Here is a 22,953-nt window from a genome sequence, read left to right on the forward strand (position 1 = left end):
TGATATGTTTGCTTATTTATTATGTGCAATGAATTTTAAATTCAGACCCATATGAAGATCCAAAGGGAGAGGACCAAACTAGGAGAGAGTAAAGCAAGGAGAGTAGGTTAAAAGAAACTATGAATATCTTTCCATGCTAAATTTTTTTGCATTTTGCATGTCTTTTAAAAAAGTGGTTCTTCTGCTACTGTGCACTAAGGCAATACATTAAGTAATTAAACTTAAATGTATACTTACTTTTCCCAAATTTTATCAAAATGATTACACTTCAGTGAAGTGCTCATGCTAAATAAACAAAGCTTACCTTAACAACTCAACACTCCATACAGCATGATATTTATACAACAGGCTTGGTACACACTGAGCTTAACCCTTTGATTCCAGGAGTCGTGATTTCCTGACATGCCATCCTCATACAGAATGCATTAGTACTGATGTTGAAACAACAAATCTCCTAGCATGAAGGAAAAAACAACTAACCAATTTGTTGTAGATATATTAACTTACAGGATTGAAGATAATTATCTATTTAGTCTAATCGAGATAAAGTTCCAAGTCTGACTTCATGAAAATAAACTACTTCTTTAGAGACATTACAGGGAATAGAAATAGCTAGGCTTTTCATAGCTCTTAACAGTAAACAAACAAAATTACAACTGGCTGTCCAAATCACTATGCTATGCAGCCAACAATAGTACGTGTATCATGGCCAGATTAGTCTAAGCATCGAGATTTGCCTACCTGGAAGGGAAATAATTGCAATGCTGTACACGAACACCCACCAGTGGCAGCAAATTGACAGCATTTACCTTTGGGTTATGCTTGTGCTGTGCACAGTTGCTGAAGAACCGCAAGTCCCGCTCATGACTGTAAGTGTAACAAGAACAATAAAGCTGCCAGTTTTAAAACTCAGGCTAGGTGACGCCAGGTTCTTCAGTGGCTGTAAGGACAGTGACTTTCTGTGATAGGATAATGATCTACAGGTTCTAAGAGCCAAAGTGACATTTTCCCTGTTACGCCTACTGTGGAAATGTGGTGATGGGGAGTGAAAACGCGTGAAAGCAATCAGCTTGTTTCACCATGGATTACCACCATCACAGCTTCTCCAGAAAAGAAAAATATTCTGAAACAAAAACCAGTACTACAGAAATTTTAACCTTAGTACTGCAATATGTTTTCCAGGATGCACAGTAAGGAAGTAAATGCTATTATCTCATCACATGCAGGTTAACGTTATCCTCAACTCTCATCACAAACCCTCCTTAGCTATTCTGCAATATGTCATTAATCAATGTATGTACTGATTGGATCCATTCAACTGGTGCATCAGTGTAATGAATGGCATATATAAACATGTTTCAAATACATTTATTCGGATATCTATACATGAAAGTAAAATGACTACCACAATTGGTACTCAGGCTTGTCAGATGGGATGTTTTTCTCCTGTTTTGCATAAGACATGCTAATGGTTATGCCATCTGCAGTCTGAAACCCAGAAAAATGTAAATCAGAAAGTAATAGCACATCAAGATAACCGTCTATCTAAAACTGTAATTTTTGCAGGTATTCTGGTAACTCACAATCTAAATATAAACCTCCTCTCCCTGAAAATACAGGATAACTACTTGATATGGGTAACTTTTGCATTAAAAACTAAAATAAAAATATTTGCCAAGACAACATTCCTCTTACACAATAGATCACATAGCTAGTGGTAAGTTTAAAAAGGTTTTTCATGAGAAGGATACAAAAAACACTCAAATTCTTCTAGGAAAATCCCAGCGGTTCTCTAAAACCATCCCCTCTGTAAAGCACAGTAGAACTTGACAACTTACCCAACACCCTGTTTTTGCAAAGATGAAGACACAAATTTGAAGGTTTCTTCAATAAGCTTTCAACTTGCTGATTAGCTAGTAGGTGCTGTAAGTCACTAAAATACCCATCGCATTATGGAATAACAGAGAGAACATATACAAAAACACCACACGCTACTTTTCCCCAAATATCCATCAAATACAAAAAGATGGCGACTAAAATTAATACCATTTTTTTCCTTCTTTGGCACGTGGAACAATAGAATAGTTTACATCAAAATATGGAGCACATGAGAGATGCAATGGCAAGGCTTACCTAACACCCACATTCGCCTGCAGATGTGTGAGCTAGTTTTAAAAGCTTTGTTAGGTTTTTACTAGATTAATAAATCAGTTCTAACATATCTCCAGTTGCCAGATCAGTAAATTGCTCTGAAATTAGAGGAAATTAGAAATACACTAATATTAAAGTATTTTAAAATACTGGGAGAAGTCTGTTTCCTTAAGCACAAACACAAGCACGAGTATTTTTGTCTTCTAAACCTCCAATTGCTTATACACATTTAGCAGTTCCTACTGCTAGGAGATTTTGGCTAAAGTTACCATTAAATTTGGCGTAATAAAATAATAATACTGTACAATTTTATGACCCATATTACAGTATTTGGTCAAACAGGCATCACGATGCTCTAAATGTGAATTTCCACTACATAATGAACAATGAACAGCTCTGTAGTAACAGTAAAAGACAGAAACAGAAAAACTCCAAGGACTCATTTTCAAAACCTTTATACATCCTTTCCACAAAAGAAGAAAATTAAAATGGAGTTTTTGCTCATACCTGAATTTACATGGTATTTGATATATAAACCAAAGTCTGGGAGCAAATTCCATTTCTGTCTTTTCATTTAAAAATGAACCAAATGAAGTGTCCAAGGCTAATAAGAGGCACTGTGTACATACTGATCACGGAAGGAAAAGTTGGAAACATAAGCAATAATCTTGGCTTTAGGAAGCATGCAACAATTCTGAAAGGAAAATTATTTGCTTTATTTTTTGCTTCCTGCCTCGCAAGTGTGACTCACGAGGCACTGACTCTTCCTGGCAAACACGTAATACAGGACGTCTCGACAAAACACCACTGCACGGCATTTAAAAGGCATCAGGCCAGTGTTAGTGCTTTGGGAGCAGGGAAGCACAAGACTCCCTCTCCTCACCTCATCATCCTTTGGGTTATGTGTATGACTGTCTTTGTCTCCAAACACGTTCTTCTCTCCTTTCGTCGATGTCGATGCCTACCACAAACAGTGCACCCCCAAATCTCTTCAGCCGTGAAAAGAAGGTTTACGAACGGGTGGAGAATGTGAACAGAGAAGTCAGTCACTCCTGAACTGCTCCAGTTTACAAGTTGGGGGATTAAAGTACACTAACTTCACCGGGAAACATATACTGGAAAAAATATCACTATTTTTGCCTGTTTCGTATACTTCCCTTAGCATCCGGACCTTGTACACTCCTAGTGCAGCCCATGTTATCTTTCAGAATAAGGAGCTGGCAGAATAAAGCTACTTTCACAGTATTCCATTAATTCAATCATCTCCATGACTCAACCATTCAAGATCACCAATTCCACTTCTAAAAACTTTAAGAAAACTACGTAGTTCATAAGCTCCTGCCTTTACAACTACTCTTCTTGTGTGCCTTCAGCCTAGAAGATACTTAACACAAAGCAAAGTCAAGGGCGAAGAGTGGGAAGTTGAGATGGTCCCAGGACTCCTATGCCTCTGGACTGGACTACAACTACAGCACGGCGGGATGCCAGCTTGACATGTTCTCTTTTTTTCCATTTTCTTTAGTCATTTCCCTAAGTTCTTGCCTTGTTCTGAGCAAATAAATACAGCTTTAAAAGTGTATTTGAAGAGAGCTGATGTGGAATGTGGAACTGTGTGCTGTGTCCAACACTGCTCCATATAGTTTCACAAAGAAAAGGAGACAATGTGAATTACATGCAAAAATTGCACAAGTGATCAAATTTAACAATATTTCACTGGTGGAGAAAAAGATAAATTCTGGTGCCTGGGGTCCTCCATTATGCATGACAAAAACTAAAAATGAGATAAAAATGCCCTATTCCATCAGAAAACAGGGGAAGTCCCAAGAGGATAAAGGCTCACCCAGAAAAATAGATGTGAGGAAGAGAATGGTAGGAGTTATACTTTTTTATTTCCTGAACAAAATAAAATTGTGTCTCATGTACATCTTTTGTCTGCAACATACTGTAATTCAGCAGTCAAACGCTCATATTTGGTCTATCTATATACAATGACAGAACCAGTTTTGCCAGCAGAATGCAATTTCATATGGAACTCTGAATTAGCAATAAATGAACTAAAATCTCGAAAAAAACCGCTAGATAAAATTTTTCAAGAGTAAAATGCTATATATAGTTTTACTAGTAATGCATTTAGAATAATTATTCAGTAACAGAACTCCTATTCACCCGAACACAATCTGAAGCCCAACAGCATCCCAGTGTGAAACTCTAAGACATACGTTTTTCTAAAATGGCAGAAGCAGCTCTTTCATAATTTCATGCAGTTGTGTTGGTAGTTTCTGAACACTTCTCTGTTTGTCACTTAACTATAGTATCGATGAGTTTTTTAGCTAATTTTTTTCCCGGATACCATTTTAGTCTTAGTCTTAACACAGCCATTTTTACAATTTAATCCATGTACGTATAAAAATCACATACCGTTTTTGCAACATGTCTATAAAGAATTAATTTATACCACAGCTACTGAACTCAGACTTAGTCTTAGACCTTTTAAGCATCTATAGCCACAAAAGACTTTTGTAACTTATAGTGAATTTTCTCTGTGATTGAGAAGTCACCAGCATGCAAGCCTGTAACCTCTTGTAAGTGAATATGCACATACACAGCATTAGAGCACAGGCATCCACACGCACACCTCACGTGTGAGCAAGCACAGCGCTCTTCCCTGAGAGTAAGGACCCAAAAGCAACGATACTTTTACTAACCTGCAGTGGTCTCTGTTTATCACTGCCCTTAGGAGATTTCAGTGCACTTGTCTGTTGCTGTAGAAGCAGCTGCCTTGCTGCCTGGAGTGCCTAAAAGTGAAGAAAAAAAAAAAGTAAATAATTTCCACCAGTTCCTGGGAAGAGATGAGTTACTCATTGCTAATGTTAGGTACAAGTCCAATCGAACAAATGCAGTTTCCTCCTATTCGATTTGCATTTGCTGGATTTCAGACATCAGTTTGTTTTTTACTTAAAACATAAAAAAAAAATCATCTGAAAGTACATATATAGGACTTCGCTAGAATTTATGGATGTACATGAAATCCTGCAGGAAATAAAGTTAATTTGTTTAAAGTGCTTGAAGAGGAAAAATCATAAACTGCATCAATAGCCTCATTTCCACAAGGAACTTGTCTTTGAGTGTTCAACTAAAATGCCCACTCCCTTGCAAATTATCATTCAATTTGCATTTTCATATTAGAATTTTGAAGCAAAAGCAAGTAGACTTCAAGTATTACCGGAAGCTGTAATTAAATTTGACAAATCAACATCAGATTATCTTGAAAGTGAATTAATAAGGATATTCATTGAAGATTAAAAACACTTTTTGTACTTACAATTCAAGGAGAAACCTCTCCTTTGACAAAATAAAGTGCAGTTTTAATGCCAAATAAAAATGAGTGGTTTGCATTTGCATTCTTAGGAAAATCAGAGAACAAAGAAATTACTATTCAACCAACCAGATCAGGCTCTGGGATGACAGTATCCCAATCAAAATAGAAAATGTTTTCATTTATTTTACGTTTTCATTCCAACTCAGCAAAACACAGTTAAACATATGAAATGTAAACAAACATTCCACTTACCCAGAGCAGGCTAATCTAAATTATTTTTCCCTAGAAAATTATTTTTAAAACACCAAGTATTATAAAATGGAATTTATTAAGAAATTAAAAAAACCCTGATTCAAAACGTTTCCACTGAAACTACCTGGAGAACTCTTCCCCCCCCACCCCCCTCCCCTTAAAAAAATCAGTTCAGTAAATAGCGGCTACAGCTTTAAAATACATCACACTATTATCTATGTTATTAAAAGATACTGGAGATGGAATATACCGCAATAAATGCCATTTGATCAATGTTCCCTAAAATAATAAAGATTCTCAACTGATAAAGAAAGGTACAATTTTGATTAGACTCAAATGAGCTGGTTTTTAAGATAGTTTCTAGTATCCATGACAACAGTTGCTTTGACAAGATGTGCATATGGCATTACACTGCCAGCTGGTGTGAACAATGTTTGAACTACTGCATTGAGATGCTGAGCAAACAGAAAAAGTTGCCACGTCTTAACCCTCAGGGAAGGCAGTCATCCCCTGATCAATTATGAAAAGACAGAGAGAGGGCTGCTACAGTCTGGCTCCAAGCAAGTTTTCTGAGAAGGCAGGCAGACATAGAAAACCAAAGTAAACAAACTGAATGCACTAGCACCATCTCCTAACAACATTGATTCGTCTCCCCATAGAAGGCTCCGGTACAAAGTTTGCAGAGCAGACTTTTAACATTTGGAGACATTCCCACAACAATCCCCGTATTGTTTCATCAAATTCTCAAGTAATTACAGGTCAGCTTTAACAAAGACTATACATTCCTCTGAACCTAAGCAACGAGACGCACGGAACTAGCTTCTCTCCGCCAAAAATAAATAAAAGTTAACATATTTCAAAGTGCACTTGAAATATTTTGTTACCAAGGAACCGCTGGATGCCCTGTTTCCTATGTGAATAGCATAATCTCTTCTGCACTCCCCGTTCTTCAGCAGATCCTAAAGGACAATCCTGCTCTGTCTGAGATCAGAGATAAATATATCTGTTGATTTCAGGGGCACCAGGATTTGGTCCCAACATCTTGCAGTGGTTTAAGCACAAAGCAGGGATTAAATGCATGAACAGAAGATCTACGGCGAATTTATAATCCTTCCCAATCATTAGAGCTCTCTGAAAGGGAAACTTGAATGTAAGCGAGAGAACTATTGCACTCCTGAATTCATGGGAGACCGTACAGGAAAACCAACCTCACCGCTCGGGGTGACATTGCTGCAAGAACCAGAGAAGAGATCTGGAGTTACAGAAGATGGGAAAAACCATAAAGATAATTATTTTTTATTTGTGGCAGTCGCAGAAAATTCATTACACGGCCTTTATCTGGAAAAGAAATTATAATGATATAATGCTGATATATACTTGCAAATATCTGGAACACTCGGCAAGTTGTTTCAGTGTCCTAATCTTCCTTAGCAGCAAAGTCATCTCACGTCAATACAATAAAACAAGCAAGCAAGCATCTGGTAAAGCTGTACCTTCACAGTACTTGAAAATTAGAGAACTCTACTATGCCGTAGCTTAGATTTAAGCTAGACAATATAATTTCAAATTGTGGCTAGCATACTCCTGTGGAATGAGCCTAAGAAAGCATGACTTCCTACCGCTAACTACAAAAAGAGTCACACTTTATGAAAAAGCAAGGCAGCACAACAGGATATGTTTGCATAAAAGGCTCTACTACTTAAACTATTTTGATTCATATGTGCTGGTTGGGATATCTTTAAAGGAGTAAAGGCTCAGCTTTTAATACAGAATGTCTTATAAATGATGACTACCTGAATACTTCAGTGATCTTATTGTGGCAGTTTAGATTATTGTAAACACAGGAGATAGAAGAAGAACAGAAAACAATTTCAAGAGATCAGAGATGATTTAAAACTCATAAGGAGAAATCATTGTCAGCCTTTGTTCTTACAGCAGTCGTCATACGGTACTTTTTCCTCCCAGTGTGCTGCTTAACTTTGGATTTTGCTACTCAGTAAACAGCCTCCCAGAAACACACTGTTAATTTCAAAGGATTATCACTGACATTATTCATAAGTGAAGATTATGCGACTGTAAAACATTCAGTTCTACCAATTCATTTGCTGCTATTACATCTCTGCAAAACAAATTGACAACTTGAAACTGTCTTTCAAAATTCATAGTTTAACATTTACACTTCAGGTAAACACCCATCCCACATATCATTTATAAATATCTGTGAACTAATTTGATAATAACTCGTGGTCTAGAAACAGCTCAATGAAGACAAACTAACAGACGTTTGCAAATCTGGCAGATCAAAATTATGTTGAGTCCTTCCTCACATTAACAGCAGCAAGAACGGATTCTAAGGCAGTCAAAATTATATCCAGTTTCCAATAACATTTGTTTCAAATTTAGTAGGCACTTTTCCTTAATTGAGTTATCTAAATTAGTAAAACTATACAAAAAAGTCAATGCAGACAAAAGCAATAAAAAGAACTGAAGATTAGAAATTATTTCAATAATGCAAATGAAAATAATTATAATGCTTTAAGTAATGGCTGTATCAGCAGGAAATTTGGGCATATGGTTTCCAGAACTCACTGTGTCTTCTAGTAAAATATTTATTGGGAACACTACTTCTTAATATTTACTGTGCAGCTTTGGCATAGCTAAAACATAAGCAGCACAAAAATGAAATTAATTGCATATAACTCACCCTATTAAAGTTGATAAATTGCGGTAGATTTTGCAATTTGTTGGCGATAATACTGTGAGATACAACTTGCTTTTATTTTGTATTCCAAACCCTTGTATTTAATTTATGCATGCCTTAAAATCATTTTTAAAGTTTTATCATCTTAATAAAGTGAAAGCTGCCACTAAAAGATGGCAAACTTATTACTTTGTTTTTAAAAAGTAACTATATGTATATTTTTAGGAAACAGATGTCACTCATATCTTTCCTTTAAAAACAGGAATGTTTAACCTATCAGCCTGTTGCATTTGAGACGTTAAAATGAAAAATGACATCTACGCCCATTAATATCGTCAATGTATAAACAGCACAGCGTGACACATTCTTGAGAGCTGAAGGCTACAAAATCTCTCTGAAACATAAATAACAAAGCACTCAGAAGCATATTTGATGTTGATATTAATCTCTGAGAAAAACACTGCTGCCTGGGCTTCTTATGAAAATAGATGCAACCCAAATGGATCTCCTGTAATTGGTTTCAGATAGCGAGGTCAAAAGAAATATGATACAAGAAACTATTATGTGGAACAGGCAAAACACGAATGTTTATACAGGCACTCCCTATTTATACTGCCAAGAGGTGTATACCTTGCAGATAACCAGAACCAAAAAAACTCGCCAGAAGACAACCAGATTCTTTTCTAAGTCCAAATCCCTATTTTATTTTTTCAACTAACTGCATACTCCAACATTCCTCCTGAACATAAAATAAGTTTCTGAGCATAAAATAAGTTTCCAAATGGCTGAATATGTCAAACGAGAGTCATCTCGCTGGTAGCACCAGGCAACTGAAACGTATCAACATGCTAAGCTGGATTTAAGGCCAAAGACTGCTCTGCACCGGTTGAATAACAAGTTAACCAAATGATTACATAGCTACATTTATTATAAAAAACACTTCAGGAAAACCTCTGCCCCTTGACACCCTGCCGCACGCCCATTCTCCAGCTGGCTCCGAAACGAGAAGCCCAGAATTACCCATAGTTCTATGACATCCTCGAAAGATGGTGACAGAAAGACAACGCTGTTCAACACTCCCTAGCAGCACTCACATGATACTGCTAAACCTTTGTCTCTCGCTGACTGTATTTTCCCAGAAAGTTCTCTAATGAATATCACAGCCAGTCAGCACGGCAGCTTATAATCTTTCCAAATGGAGTAGCAAAGCATTTAGCACTATTCAAAGAATCTTGAATTTAAGATGATCCAACTCCTTTCCAACAGCAGTCTCTCCAAAAGACTTGACAGGAAAAGCAAACTCCCATGCACCCCGAGACATCCTAATTTTTCTTAGGGAACAACACTCTCTTTCTCTAAGCTACACAAAGAAAATAAAACCTGTTGGCCTGCCAGCTGAAGACAAATGTGCCACTCTACAGAGCCCATGAAGCCAAGGAAATCCTGCACGTAACTAAAATCCAAGCCACAAAACAAGCCTGATTTCACCTAGGAGTGGTAGGCTGAACAATTATTACAGGGGTTTCCTACAGAAGTAGAAACAAAGCACCAGGTAGCTAAGGCTGCTGGAACCCACCTCAAGAAATATACTGAGAAACCTAGATGCTCACTAGGAAGGATTTCACTCAATTAACCCAACATCAAAGTATGCAAATACTCAAACAAAAAAGATTTGTCTGTCTTCCGCATCTAGATTAGCAGCTGCAGACAGCCCCAATGTGCAATGTGCACAATTTCAGCAACTAAACTGCAGGGTGCCCTGCAGCCTTGCCTAGCAGTAGAACACAAACCTGCAAGAGACCAAAATATTTGAACTAAATTATGCTCAAGAAGAGGCAACAGCCTTGGATGTTGTATTACCATCCCAAGTATTCCCACCGCCAGGCTGCTAGATAAGAGCACAGCATACAGCAACTGACCTTCTACAACTCTGTCCCCAGAAAGTGGTGGTGGCCACCGAATGCTGTACTGAGCCCAAGCCTATGGGGCGTGACTAAGCGAACACCAAATACCTGCAACACATTTGCTCTATCGACGCTACAGGAGTTTGTGCAAATGAATGCCTGGTTCCTGGAATCCCAGGCTGCTCAGCTTTTCCAAGGCTGGGAAAATTCTGCGTTTGTCCAGGACAGTAACTCTTCATGCCTGAGGAATTTCAAGATAAAAAGGCAGGGTGCTTTGACGATTAGGTGGCAAGTAGGGAAAGCTGTGATGGATCACCATTTAACTTACGTTATTTACACTCCTCATGTGCCTCATCTTAGAAATGTAAGAATTTCACTGGATCTGGCCCTCAATTTTTTGGACTAAAAGCACTTGGTTGGTTTTTTTTGTTTGGTTGGTTGGTTGGTGTTTTGGGGGGTTTTGTTTTGTCATCTTAGGATGATACTGCCAGCTGCAGCATACTGAGGCTCTGATTTTCATTCAGATCTGTGGTCTTCCCTACAACACAAACAACACCAGAAGAAGAGATCCTCAATCTACCTGAGCTTCTGTTCTGCCCTGATGTTATCCAGGATTAATTTGCAACTGAAGAGAAAAAGTAACAGTAATAAACTGATGAATGCAACATGAAGTCTCATAATGCTGTTTAATAAAAGGAAATTAATCACATAATTGTCATAAACCTATTTTCAAACAGCAATCTATCAGAGAGAAATTATGCATCTGTAGTTATTGACCTTTCATTTTACCATGACTGATTCGTAATTAGACTAGTTTTGTGAAAAATAATAGTTAATTACCAGATTTTTTTCACTCTAATTGTTTTGGCAATTTTTTTTTGTTTAGTGTCTTACTTTTTCCCCATGTGAAAGATGCTAAATAAATACAGGGCACTAATAACTTAGCAGCTAACATATTTCATTTTATAAAGCAAACTTAGCTTCTCTGTATATAACCCAATTTAATGGGTACTAAGCACTGTTTCAAAAACAACTCCCTCGTTTTTCCTGCCCATTATTTGGCTGACCAAGAACTAGAAACAAAACACCGGCTTGCTTCAATTCCTGATGGCATTAGCAGGGCTCTTCCCTGTAGACATCAATCTGCATTGGTCATTAGGGCTACATGTCAGACCATGCATAACATGGTCCATGACAGCAAACCCAAATGCCATCTCCAAGGCCTGGACCACCTGAAGAATGCAAATGTCAAGGGTTAGGGGCCCGCAGCACCAAAGTTGTGCTCTAACCCGACTATCTCCTTTCTTTCATCCCACATGCCTGAACTTAACTTTCCTTTGGTAAACACAGGGGTAGGGAATCTACCCTACTTCACTCCTTCTACTTACACTACGCAGTGACTAACTGAATTAATGAAATGAAAACAAAATCAGTGCACATATCAAATACCAGCGCCACAAGCTCACGAATGTCCTGCCACTGCTATTTTCTTCCATGTGGTGTTCGTTTTAGAAAACTGGGACATGTAATAGCTAAACAGAAGAGCTGATCTCTTAGTTTTACATGAACAGAACGACTCAATGGCGGCGGGTACCATTTTCCACATGAAAACTGGTATGAACTATTTCACATGAAAATCAGGCAGCAGATACGTAAAAGCTATTTAAATGTGCAGGGAAAAGAAGAACAATCAATACAGCTATCCCATGTGTGAATCCAGAAATAAAAAAGATCCTTAAAGTTATTATACTTTTATATAATATTATGTATATATGGTACAAATGTGTACGTATCCTTGATTTGAAAGGAGTTGGTTAAAAAAAGACCTTCTTTCAAGTCTGTCCATTGTAGACATTCACTTATTGGCTGTGAAGCCTACTTTCAATTAAAGCAGTCTGAAACAAAGTAGTGTTGGCTTAGGTGGAATAATAGATGGTTTGATAATTTATAAATACGAAAGGAACTGATGCAAATGAAAGCAAGAGTGGTCCCATTTGTACTAAAATCAAAATGCAGAGCAAATGTGGGAGGAGAAAGAAACATAATACCAAGGGAAGCATTATAACGTTAGGCTGTTAGAAGGCAGCGGTTTTAACTGATAGAGATCTGAAATGGAAATTTAGAAATTAAAGACAATGAAATCGGCATGGAGATTATTAAGCAAATGATTAACAAAAATCATAATCAAGATATAAACTAAAACAAAAGGTGAGGCAGATATAAAACAAAAGGAAGCACATACTCAAACATTTTGTTCTGGCCAACAGCAAGATTCTTAGAGCAGAAGCTAAAATTTGAGAGGACAGATATAAGGACTGATTAAGTAATGTAGAGAGGTAAAATAACACATGAACAATAAATGCCAAAAGAATATTTACCCTAGAATAGCCTTAGCCATTTAGAAGGCAGAAATAAATACCTCTATCTTTACAACTTATTTTCAATTAAATAACATTCTGCACTGTGACTGGCAAAGGAGTGCTGACACAAAGCATCATAAGCACAGATTCCTCATCCTGATACCCTGCAAGCTAGAAACCAAAGCCATCTGTCAAAGAGTGTGGACCTACATGGTACCAAAGTAATTACAAATAAAGTTACAGTAATTATACAAATCAAACTCTGTCAGCCAATCAAAAGGTGAGGAATTACATATTCATTGAAGAGTTACTGATTGAAAGGGCTCCAATTATTCGAACACTAACTGATTTGATTTACCACTGTCCTTACAAATCTATACCCAGAGACATGAGTTGAGACTGCAACTACAAAAGGAAATATTATCAAGATGGTCATACTGGGCTTTTGCTATATGGGAGAAAGGCACATCAGCCATTACTGAAGTATCCAATTGATAATCAGTGGAGAAGAACAAAGTTAATGTCTGAGTTTCACATTAGGTATTATAAATTTAAAGTTTCTTTTTAAATATTTTTAATAGATCTAATTATTGAAGTTCTGTTTTTACAAGGACATAATTTAAAGACATCTCAAATTTAAAATATACATCTATGATGAAAAACATGTATTAAAGACATAAGTCAATACTGTCATGTTAGTATGATAAAAGCAAATTGGGACATATAAATAGAAGTGTCATATACAAAACTGGTATTTTTTCCACTTTCTTCTACTTTCTAAAGAAACAGCTAGAGAACTGTACCCAGCTTGGGGTACAATGTTTCAAAGAGGAGGACCATCTTACCAGTGACCAGAGATGAGCACTAAGAATGATCACGATGAGAAAATCCAACCTATGGGATAGCAGAAGTCTGATCATAAAAACAGAAAAAAAACCCCAAACCCTAAAGCAATAGCAGTCTTCAGCAAGTTTCTGCACAGAAAGAATTGTACTCCATGAGCAAGACAAGCAAGAATGGCCTTAAAACTGAATCCACGGAAATTTAATTAAATTTAAGAAGAAACTTTCCAATGGTAGGGGTAGTGGAGGAGTACAATAGATTGTGTAGAAATTGCAAAATCCTTGTCACTGGACCTGTTTAAGAAGCATCTTCAGGAACAGTTAAGAGCAGTGATTCTGCTCTGGGAAACAGAAGATCTTTACAAGCATCTTCCAGCCCTATTTTATTTGATTGTGTGGTTCCTGTGAAAGCATGCCAAGTTTGGATTACTGGGATGTCTAACACCTTGCTACATTTCAAATAACACCACGTTCTCATAAACTGAGTATCATGAAGCTTCAGCATGGTTTGTTTCTATGGCGAGTTAACAGCAGAGGATCAGTAAGAGCTGCGCATACAGACTCGCTCTTTGGAATTTTCCGACCTTACATGACCACGTTTGTGTTTATGAGACTATCCTTGAAATTTTGGACTGAAGAGAGAAACAGTTTATACAGAACAGGAGATGGGTTAGAATTAAGTGCTCTGCCCTAATTGCAGTCAGAGCTATCTGGGCAGGATTCTTGTGTCCTCACCACCAAGTATGGGCACAACAGTAGCAGAAAACAAGATTTTCTTGGTATTACTATTCTTATTATGAACAATAGAGGCCTGGCTGAAATGGAGAGCTAGGAAGGGGAGAGAAAAACAAGGCAAGAACGAGGGTCTCAAGCACAGCTTGATCAATGGTAAGTCACACATCTCCACAAAATAAAAAGCAAAAGCAAACCGACTTATGATTTATTGTGAGTTTAAATCTAAAGCTACAATAAAACTTACAAAATATCTTTGATAACCTGATTTCAATCATGTTTTTAATGAAATAATTTGATCAAAAGTCACTACACAGTCTAAGCCATTTAAAAAAAATCAGTCTTTATTGCTAAAGTTAAATCAGCTCAACTGAAATCCTACTGAGTCCATTATTTTTTTTCTTATGGATATTTTTGTAATGCTTTTTAAAACTTTAGTCAGCATAAAGAGCTCCAGGTACATATCCAATACAATAATTAGGGGAAGAAACAGTAAACATGAACTAAATAGGCGATACAATAATAGATATTTTATTTGTGTTTTTTCAAGGTTTTTGAAAAACTTTCTTTTGGAGACAGTCCTGTCTGGAGTTTAAAAAAAAAAACCAAACAGTAAAAACACTGCTATGAGATCAAGAAGTAAATTATGCAAATAAACAGCCCATTTTCTAGCCACTAGACTTCTCAGTGGTGGCATTTGGCAATAGTTATGAGTGTGCTGATAACACAAGGTCTGATCTAAACTCCTTGGAATAATTCTGAAGCATTAACATCTGCTACTAAGTGTGGACTGTGAGGCTCCTGAGAAACCTCTGTACCAATGTCACAAATCAATTTCTATGTATATATGTGTAAAGGAACACATGCATCCATGCACATAAAACTAAATACCTTTTTTCTTGAAGGAATTGCTTATATGCTGCAGAAAACCCAACAAAAGTAGCACTGGTTAGCCCTGCATCTCTGAAAGAGCTATATGCATTTGCGGTCTGCTCTGGCCTGCCTGAATTACTACAGTTGCAGCTTTCCTCTCCGGCTGCTTATCTACCTTTTAACTCTTTTGGTGCATTTTGTGATCTAGCAGGCATGATCCAACATGCAGATCTCTGTCTCTAAAGAATCCCCATCTTCAGGTTCTTGCTGTAGCTGGCAAATAAGTTGTATGTTTTGAAGGGTAGCCTTAACAGGCCGTGTAGACAGAGCTGCTGAGAAAGAATTCTCCACTTTGGGGACTTTTAAGAGTGAAGATTATAACAGAGTGAAATGACAAAGAGCTTTAATTTTAAGCTAAAATGCAAGTGAAGACAGACAGGCAAATGTCCTCAGGCTCCTCATCCTAGTTTCAGCCCTCGTGACGAGATGTGGTAGGGAGTGTATTCTTTATGATTAGAAACTTGCAGGGATGAAAACGAAAAGACCTGAAGCTAGTAAAAATGTTTTGCAGAAGAGGAATAGAAAGACATTTTGCAATTCCCAGGGCGTTTAGGTGCTGGAGAAATGATAGCAACTGTACAAGGCATTCCCAAGTAGTATACACGAGCAACACAACAGGTTAGGCATTTGAATTAAAAGGTAGATGTTCCAATAACACTTCATCAAGCTCACCCAGGGAAAACAGATCCTTATTATGTTGCCTTGGCATCTACAGTAATCTTCCTAAACAGCAAGCTAATCAAGGAATTATAATAATAAATACGCTCAGGGGCATGATCATCTTTAGATGCATTTGTAAAAGTAGACACACCCAGTTATGTTGGTGCCAAACATATGTAATACTTCACATCAGTTAAAGTCTCTTCTGGCATCAGATTGTAAAAATTTCCCCTCGAACATGTAGCATTTATTGCATAACCACTATCACTAGCATGCACATAAAAAAAAAAAAAAAAAGCACTGTCAACCTAGGTAAATGATCAAAATAACCTGGAAATGAAGTTTAGATACAAATATTACTCCTTTTATCCTTTTAACTACTCTTACTTTATCACAAATCAAAACCTGAATTTCAGCTTTTGTTTTATCAGTCTTCTATCATGTCTTGTCATCAACTTAACACAGTCAAAACTCAGTTACTATTCTTCTCTTCTAGAGACACTCCTCTCTACGTATCGTACACAGTTCAGATTTCCTGTCCTTGAAGTATACTCCAGATTTTCCTTTCTATAATACGCCCTTTTTCTTCCTGTAACATTTTAAATCTCATCAATCTGTAGCAATTTGTCTACCTTCCTCTTTGTGACTTCCCTCAAAAACTTTGGATTTCTTTCAGAGATTCCTTTACAGGAGGCATCAAGTCATCACCATTGCCCTTCCTTCCTTCAAATACCTTCACCCTCATTGTCTCCAAGGTGTCTATGAAAAAAGAGCAGATGAGGGGTTTACTTCCCTCATAGCACATTTTATACTTATTCATTAAAAATAAATGTGTATGTCCGCACTTGCACACTTATATAAGGCATATGTCAAAACATACTATTTAGCTGCTTCCTTCTCCCCTGCTCTGCCCGTGCAAGCTGCACCCGCACAGGAGAGCAGACCCCAGCGCCGGAAGGGCCGGCTCCCCACCAGCCCTCACAGCGTTGCCACTGTACATGGCAGGAAAAAAGTAGTAAAAGAGCCCCATCTCCCACCTAATCTAAAAATCATTCCTAAATCAAAACCAGTATCTATCCATGCAGTAAATTTCTCATGCAGTTTCTCTGCAGTATTTTAACAGTAATTTTGAAAATGGCAGACTGATAATCAAATTGACATTTTGAATTGTTTAAATAAAACCAGAGGTACCATCAAGGTGTTGAGACAGCATTGTATGGATTAAAGAAACACCACACTTCTGCAGCCTTTTCACACACATACCTTAATTAGAAATGGTACATTTTCTTTCCTGAAAAATATGAAACAAAAATTATCTAAATAACCTGGGTACTTACACTCATCCTCCCAAACCTTAAACTCAGTCAAGACTTCTTTTCTGTATCACTCCTAGGGAGCTGTACAACATTACAGACTTTTCAATGAACAGCAGAAATTTCAAATATGCTGCAGTCTTTCACTTTTTATAATTTACTGGTAATTACACTTGTATGTGGATTGCTAACTTTTTCAATAACTACTCCATTTTATCCTCCAGTTTAATTTCATTATTTTATGAAATATTTTGTTAACAACGGTTCCTTATATCTAGTCTTCAATTGCTCCCATGTAACCATAGGTTCAGAGATTGAAAAAGGAAGCAAAGCTTTTCAATGACAGATAAAGGGCTTTCAAAATTTAGGAACTGTATATGCTATAGAGCAGAATCTTTTATGTCTTACAGGTGTACTTCATCTAGGTATGACACTGGCAATATTTTTAGTATATCAAACTATTCACAGTGCCACATAATACAAGAATAATAAACTAAGTTCTAGTTCTAAGTTCATAATCATTTTACGTGTTGCTTTCAACATAACAGTACTCATTTTACACACATTGGTAGATAGGTGTGGGACTACAAAAAACCAGTAAACAGAAAGCTTTCTTTTTTAACCTTAGGTGTGATGATCTGATACTACTTTATTGCTTCTAATATTGCCTATTGCTTTAATTGACTAGGCAGGAGGCAGTGCATCTTATTTGTGAATGCTCATCTATGTTTTCTTCCTAGATCATCACTTCTTCATACAATGACTTGCAAATATCACACAAAACATGGATCTATTCCTGACTAGATATTTTGATACTCTCATAGTGTTACAATGTATAGTAGAATTTTAGTTTAGCTGTTATTTTAAAAATTTTACTCCATCTATTAGAGATGGATTTTTTATTTTACAGGACAAAGTGTAGGTAATTCCAGCTGGGAGTTGGGAAAAAAAATGTGACAGACATCATAGTATTACAGCATTTTCAGTCAAAAGGCCTTGCCTTTTATGAGAAAGCCTTCTGGATTGTATCTATTAGTCTACTGCAATTCCCAGAGCTCTTCTTGTGCCACAGGACAGTGGACTGAAAAATAAAAATGGGAGAGAAACCATTTTATGTCAGGACTTTGGGATTGCTTTGAAACACTTTCTGGAGCACAGTTTACGGCATAAGGCATATGTAACTACCCGAAGGCAGAGCTGTGGCCAGCAGGTGAAACAATCTTTGATTTCAGATGAATGTCAGAGGTTCTCACCCTCTTCTCCAGCAATCCCCAGGTTCATTAGTCTCACTAAGACATGAACGCTGCAAGCACTTTTATGCTTATAGTTACAAAAAATAATAGGGAGTGAATTACTGGAAAGGATACCATGACAGTATTGCTTCTACTGATTCTCTCAGGCTTCACCTACACTGATAACCTAGAGAGTGCCTCAGAAGAACAGGATTTTCCACACTGGCAAGCTGTGAGCACAGTTCTTGGCACGCTTTTTGACCTGTGCTGACCCGCACTCTCCCAAGCAACATCCAAGCAGAGTTCTGCAGTCAGACTTTTCCAAGGCCTAGTCTCACTAGGGAATTGGATGCAATCATCCCGATTTTGGGGGCTAAAATGCGTATGAGCTCAGGTGTGTCTCACCCTATGTCAGCTGCCCGGTTTAGCATCCAGGAACTGTAAGTTCAATTTACTAGTGCGGACCATGCCTATGCGCTCAAAACAGCTGAGCCATACCATGTTTTAGAGCCTTTCTCAGCTGAAGTAGCCAGAATGTGATCTTGGGATAGCCTGGGAGAGTTTCAAAGACCCTGATTTCATAGCTCAACAGGTTGGAAGAACAAATCCTTGTCAGAAACACCAGCAATAAACACTCCTTGGAGCGGGGTGGTGAGGAAGAAGATTCCTTTCATTCTGAACTGGTGCAGTAGGAACCTCCAACAACATCCCATGGTGTGTCTGCTGACGACTTCTAAGTACCAGTTTTATACGGACATCTTATGAATCTGGGATGATTTTACTTCCGAAGTAAAAATTCTGCCAACAGCCATTGTTTTACGAAAAACCTTTTTTTTAAAAAAAACCCGAAGAACCAGGGGGAAAAAAACCAGATTTGACTGCAAAGCATCTGTTTCCAGGGTTCCTGTCAATCAAATCCACAAAAATAGCACCATATTATCGTTTCTGTAAATTCTAATAACGTTGATGGTATTTTTCATCTTCATGTTTAGGCACTTAAGACTGAGAATTTGGAGTTATGCAATTTGACAAAGTCTGCAGAGAAAGTAATTTTCAGAGCTCAGGTTAGTGACCAGCTCCAAGAGTGCTCCGGCTCTCAGTGCTGGCACTGCTCTCTCTCTGCTACGGGTAAAGGAGCAAGCAGGCTCTTCAGCAAAGTTGGCCTGGACTCTGGCAACCAGGTGTTAGGGAACCTTGCAAAGGCTTTGGGGTATCACCAGTGGCTACAGACATGTTTGATTTGTATAGAGACAAGTGAACAGAGTAAAAAGGCTCAACCTCAAGCACTAAGGATTTTTTTTTAAATTATTATTATGGTGGGGTTTTTTTTTGTTTGTTTTAAGGATACTGTGAAAATGAAGAGGCCTAGGAATTTCTTTAAAAATAATTTAACAGTATTTTTCTGCATCAAAATTTGGGAATATTCTGGCTAGAGGCCTTGTGCCTTTACAAATAGCTGAATTATTTCTTCATTGCTAAAAAGACAGAGAAAAGGTGAATCACAGAAAGACTACATGGACTAACACTGTAAATCAAAGACAATTTAAAAAATTTTTTTACAAGTGCAAAGAAAATCACAGCTGAATAGCACCAAAATAAAAACAATGGAAGTAATGTTGAAGAGAGATTAAATTTCTTCCTGACTAGAAGGCATTAAAAGACTCGTATAGTCATGAGAGTATAACAATCAGGCCAGCACAATATCATTGAGACAACATTTTCTAGTCACTAGAGATGACTGCGCTACTCAGGAAAATAAATTAATTTTACTTAAGCTCACTTCCTTAATCTTCAAGGCAAGTGTTTCTTTGACTAGTCTGACACAGTTAAAGTAGTATAGATACCCTCTCTATTACAACAAGCACTGGCAGACTCCATAACTACAAAGTGAGCACTTCTACTGACCTAATAAGCACCATTTCTTGAAATTTTGACACATGGAATGCGCTCAAGCTTTTACATCATCTTGCAAGACAAGATATATCATGAGCACCATTTAAATTTATCTACATTGTGAACTAATAGTATTCCAAAGGAGATATTTTGCAACAAAGCTCCAAAAACATAACATCAATGGCTGCAGGAATTTTCACCTCTACCAATCAATATAATTGTTGGAAGAAGCAATTTCTGAAATTTTGCCAAATGCAAGCAGTACCAACCTAAGCTTTTGCTTTCTAGCATGTAAGTTTTTTCGGCCAAAGTTTTCTTAATATTTCTGCATTTCTGAGAATCAAAAGCCTCTGTTGCAACTCTTTAGTGAAAAGCAATCTCTGTTCTAGAACATATTTTTTATGTTTTGCAAGTATATTACCCCGTATTATCTCTGGCATAGCAGAATTCTGGCTTTGTTTTGGTTTGATTTTTTCCTAGGTGTTACAAGAAGACAAAGTAACTACAGCTAAAGCTTCAACCACATAATTTCATAAAAATTGAAAATGAATGATAAGGAGAAGGGTATTTATACTTGAGAACAAAGAAGGGGATTCATCAATGTACATTCACACAGTCATAAATTATTGTGTGTATCTAACCTGTCACAAGCCATATGTATTCACCCAAACTGTAATACAGCTTCAGCAAGTTCCCTGAATTTCTCAGCTGAAAATAAGGTTTTGGGAACAGAGGGAATTCAACATTTCACACGGTGGCCTTTAATGCATCCTCAAAACCAAGTAACTAGTAGGACCAAAGATAGAACAGATCTGGTCCTGCGTCCGGGCTTGAATTTCTTGAACTGTTTTCCATACAGAACAGAATAAAAGCTTCTGACAAGCAAAGAAAGAAGGGACAGGTCAAATCTGTGTTAGATTAAATGGTTATACTGTTAAGTTTTACCATATGTTGATTGTCCAAAACATTATAAATATAATTGAGTATAAAATATGTTTTATACGGAGAGGTGTTCAACCAGTACAAATTAGCCGCAATTAAATCCTGCCCTTGCTGATTACTGTATGTGTTCAACTGTCAGTCTCTCATGTCTACTCATGCTGTAGCTCATTTCAAGCAATATCCAACTGTATACAGATTTCAAACAGATTTAAATCACTTCAGTCTAGTAAGAAAGAAACGACAGGTGACAGTGAAATTCAAGGCACCGACAAACTCCATTCTGCCATGAGTTGCAGGAACAGGGTGTGCAGAGACAGTTAACCTGAACACGGCACTTTCCACCAGTGGCTGAAATTTTTGTAGCATCCTCAAGTCAGACATAGATGTTTCTGTACAACAACTACACTCCCCCTCTTTTTTTTTTTTCCTGTGTTTAATGTTAGTGGAAGATGCCAGATGGATGGTTTTGGAGATTAAAATGCCCTTTTTCTATATTCAGGGAAAGTTCAGCATAGTCAGCTGCAGGAGCAACTAAATGAATGTAGCCCGTTACTGCCTCCTTTCAAGGGGTAGAAAAGTAATTCTATTTCCATGCTCATTCACTCTTCATTTCTTGTACTGATTATGCCAATTAGAGCAGTCCTTTTAGCGATGCGGGCATCTGCCTCCTAGAAATCTTACCCGTCTGTTTATATGCTTGCAGGTACTGACAGCTGTAGAATGATTTTGATATAGATCGTTTAACTATCCCCAACGACGAGTGAGGAGATAAGCTACAGACTGAGTGGTAAACACTCTGCCGAGTCATTTATACTGTTTCTGCTTTAGTGCGCTCCTTTCCTTTACTATGGGATACACACTGCATAAAATTAAATAGATATATATATACATGCATAAAATATATATTCTAGAAATTTCTTTTAAACTGGAAAAAATTTTTGGACTGTCTTTACTGCAGATACGTACAACTGTCACAAATGTGGGTACCAAAGAGAGAGAACTATATCTAAATAAGATGCACGATTGCACATCTGCAAACACAAAATCTAAGTTCTTTCCCTCTAAACCTCATTAGCTTACAATTATTTCTTTTCTAGGATAAAGAATGTCTGATTCATATATTCTGCTTGGTTTCCTAGTGAACACACCATTTGTTTTCAAATGAAAGTCAAATTCTTTATTCTCAAAGTTCTCGTCAACTTGACCCATAAAGAACCTCATCTTCATTTTTTTCTTCTAATGTATCAGCTTTCCTTTCCTGCTTATGGTCATCTTCTTCCCTGGGTGACTCCAAGGTTTTCCTTACATTGACCTACATGGCAGGCTCATCTTCCCTCGTGTTTTAGCTTCACTCAAGAACTTAAAATCTTCCCTCCCCTCAAAACTTGCTCTTTTCAATTAGCTTCCTAATACGGACTTTAGTCTTTCCTCTTTCCAAATGTTGTCCCTAGATTTTAAGACTCTTGCTTAAGCTTAAATAAATTAAAAAATTAACAAACAAAAAAGTCCAGAACTAAATGGCATTAACAAGATACATATGTAAAATAGACTGATTTCATGATAGTTCACGTCTTACTCCTTTCTTTACTGTTCTGTTCTCCTGTATTTTAATCCCTGTTTAATCTAATTTATATGCTGCGATTGGTATGTTTAAAATAGTCCTACTTTCAACCTGAAGGGGTTGAAAGATGTTACTGCATTATAGTGTAACAGTATTAT

At 37.2% G+C, this 22,953-nt stretch overlaps 1 protein-coding gene across 12 annotated transcripts in view; it reads right to left on the minus strand.

Annotated features, from left to right (window-relative positions):
• Nucleotides 1-22,953, minus strand: part of FOXP2 (forkhead box P2) — a 195,567-nt gene that overhangs the window by 122,671 nt on the left and 49,943 nt on the right. For 10 of the 12 annotated variants that reach the window (XM_075725212.1, XM_075725204.1, XM_075725237.1 and 7 more), the window contains one exon: nucleotides 4,857-4,946. The exons of the other annotated variants lie outside the window; for them this stretch is intronic. In XM_075725212.1, coding sequence (XP_075581327.1) covers nucleotides 4,857-4,946 — 90 coding nt within the window. The remainder of the gene's footprint in view (nucleotides 1-4,856; nucleotides 4,947-22,953) is intronic. 12 annotated transcript variants of the gene reach the window in all.

This window comes from Pelecanus crispus, chromosome 1, assembly GCF_030463565.1.
Source record: "Pelecanus crispus isolate bPelCri1 chromosome 1, bPelCri1.pri, whole genome shotgun sequence".
Classification (NCBI taxonomy): domain Eukaryota; kingdom Metazoa; phylum Chordata; class Aves; order Pelecaniformes; family Pelecanidae; genus Pelecanus; species Pelecanus crispus.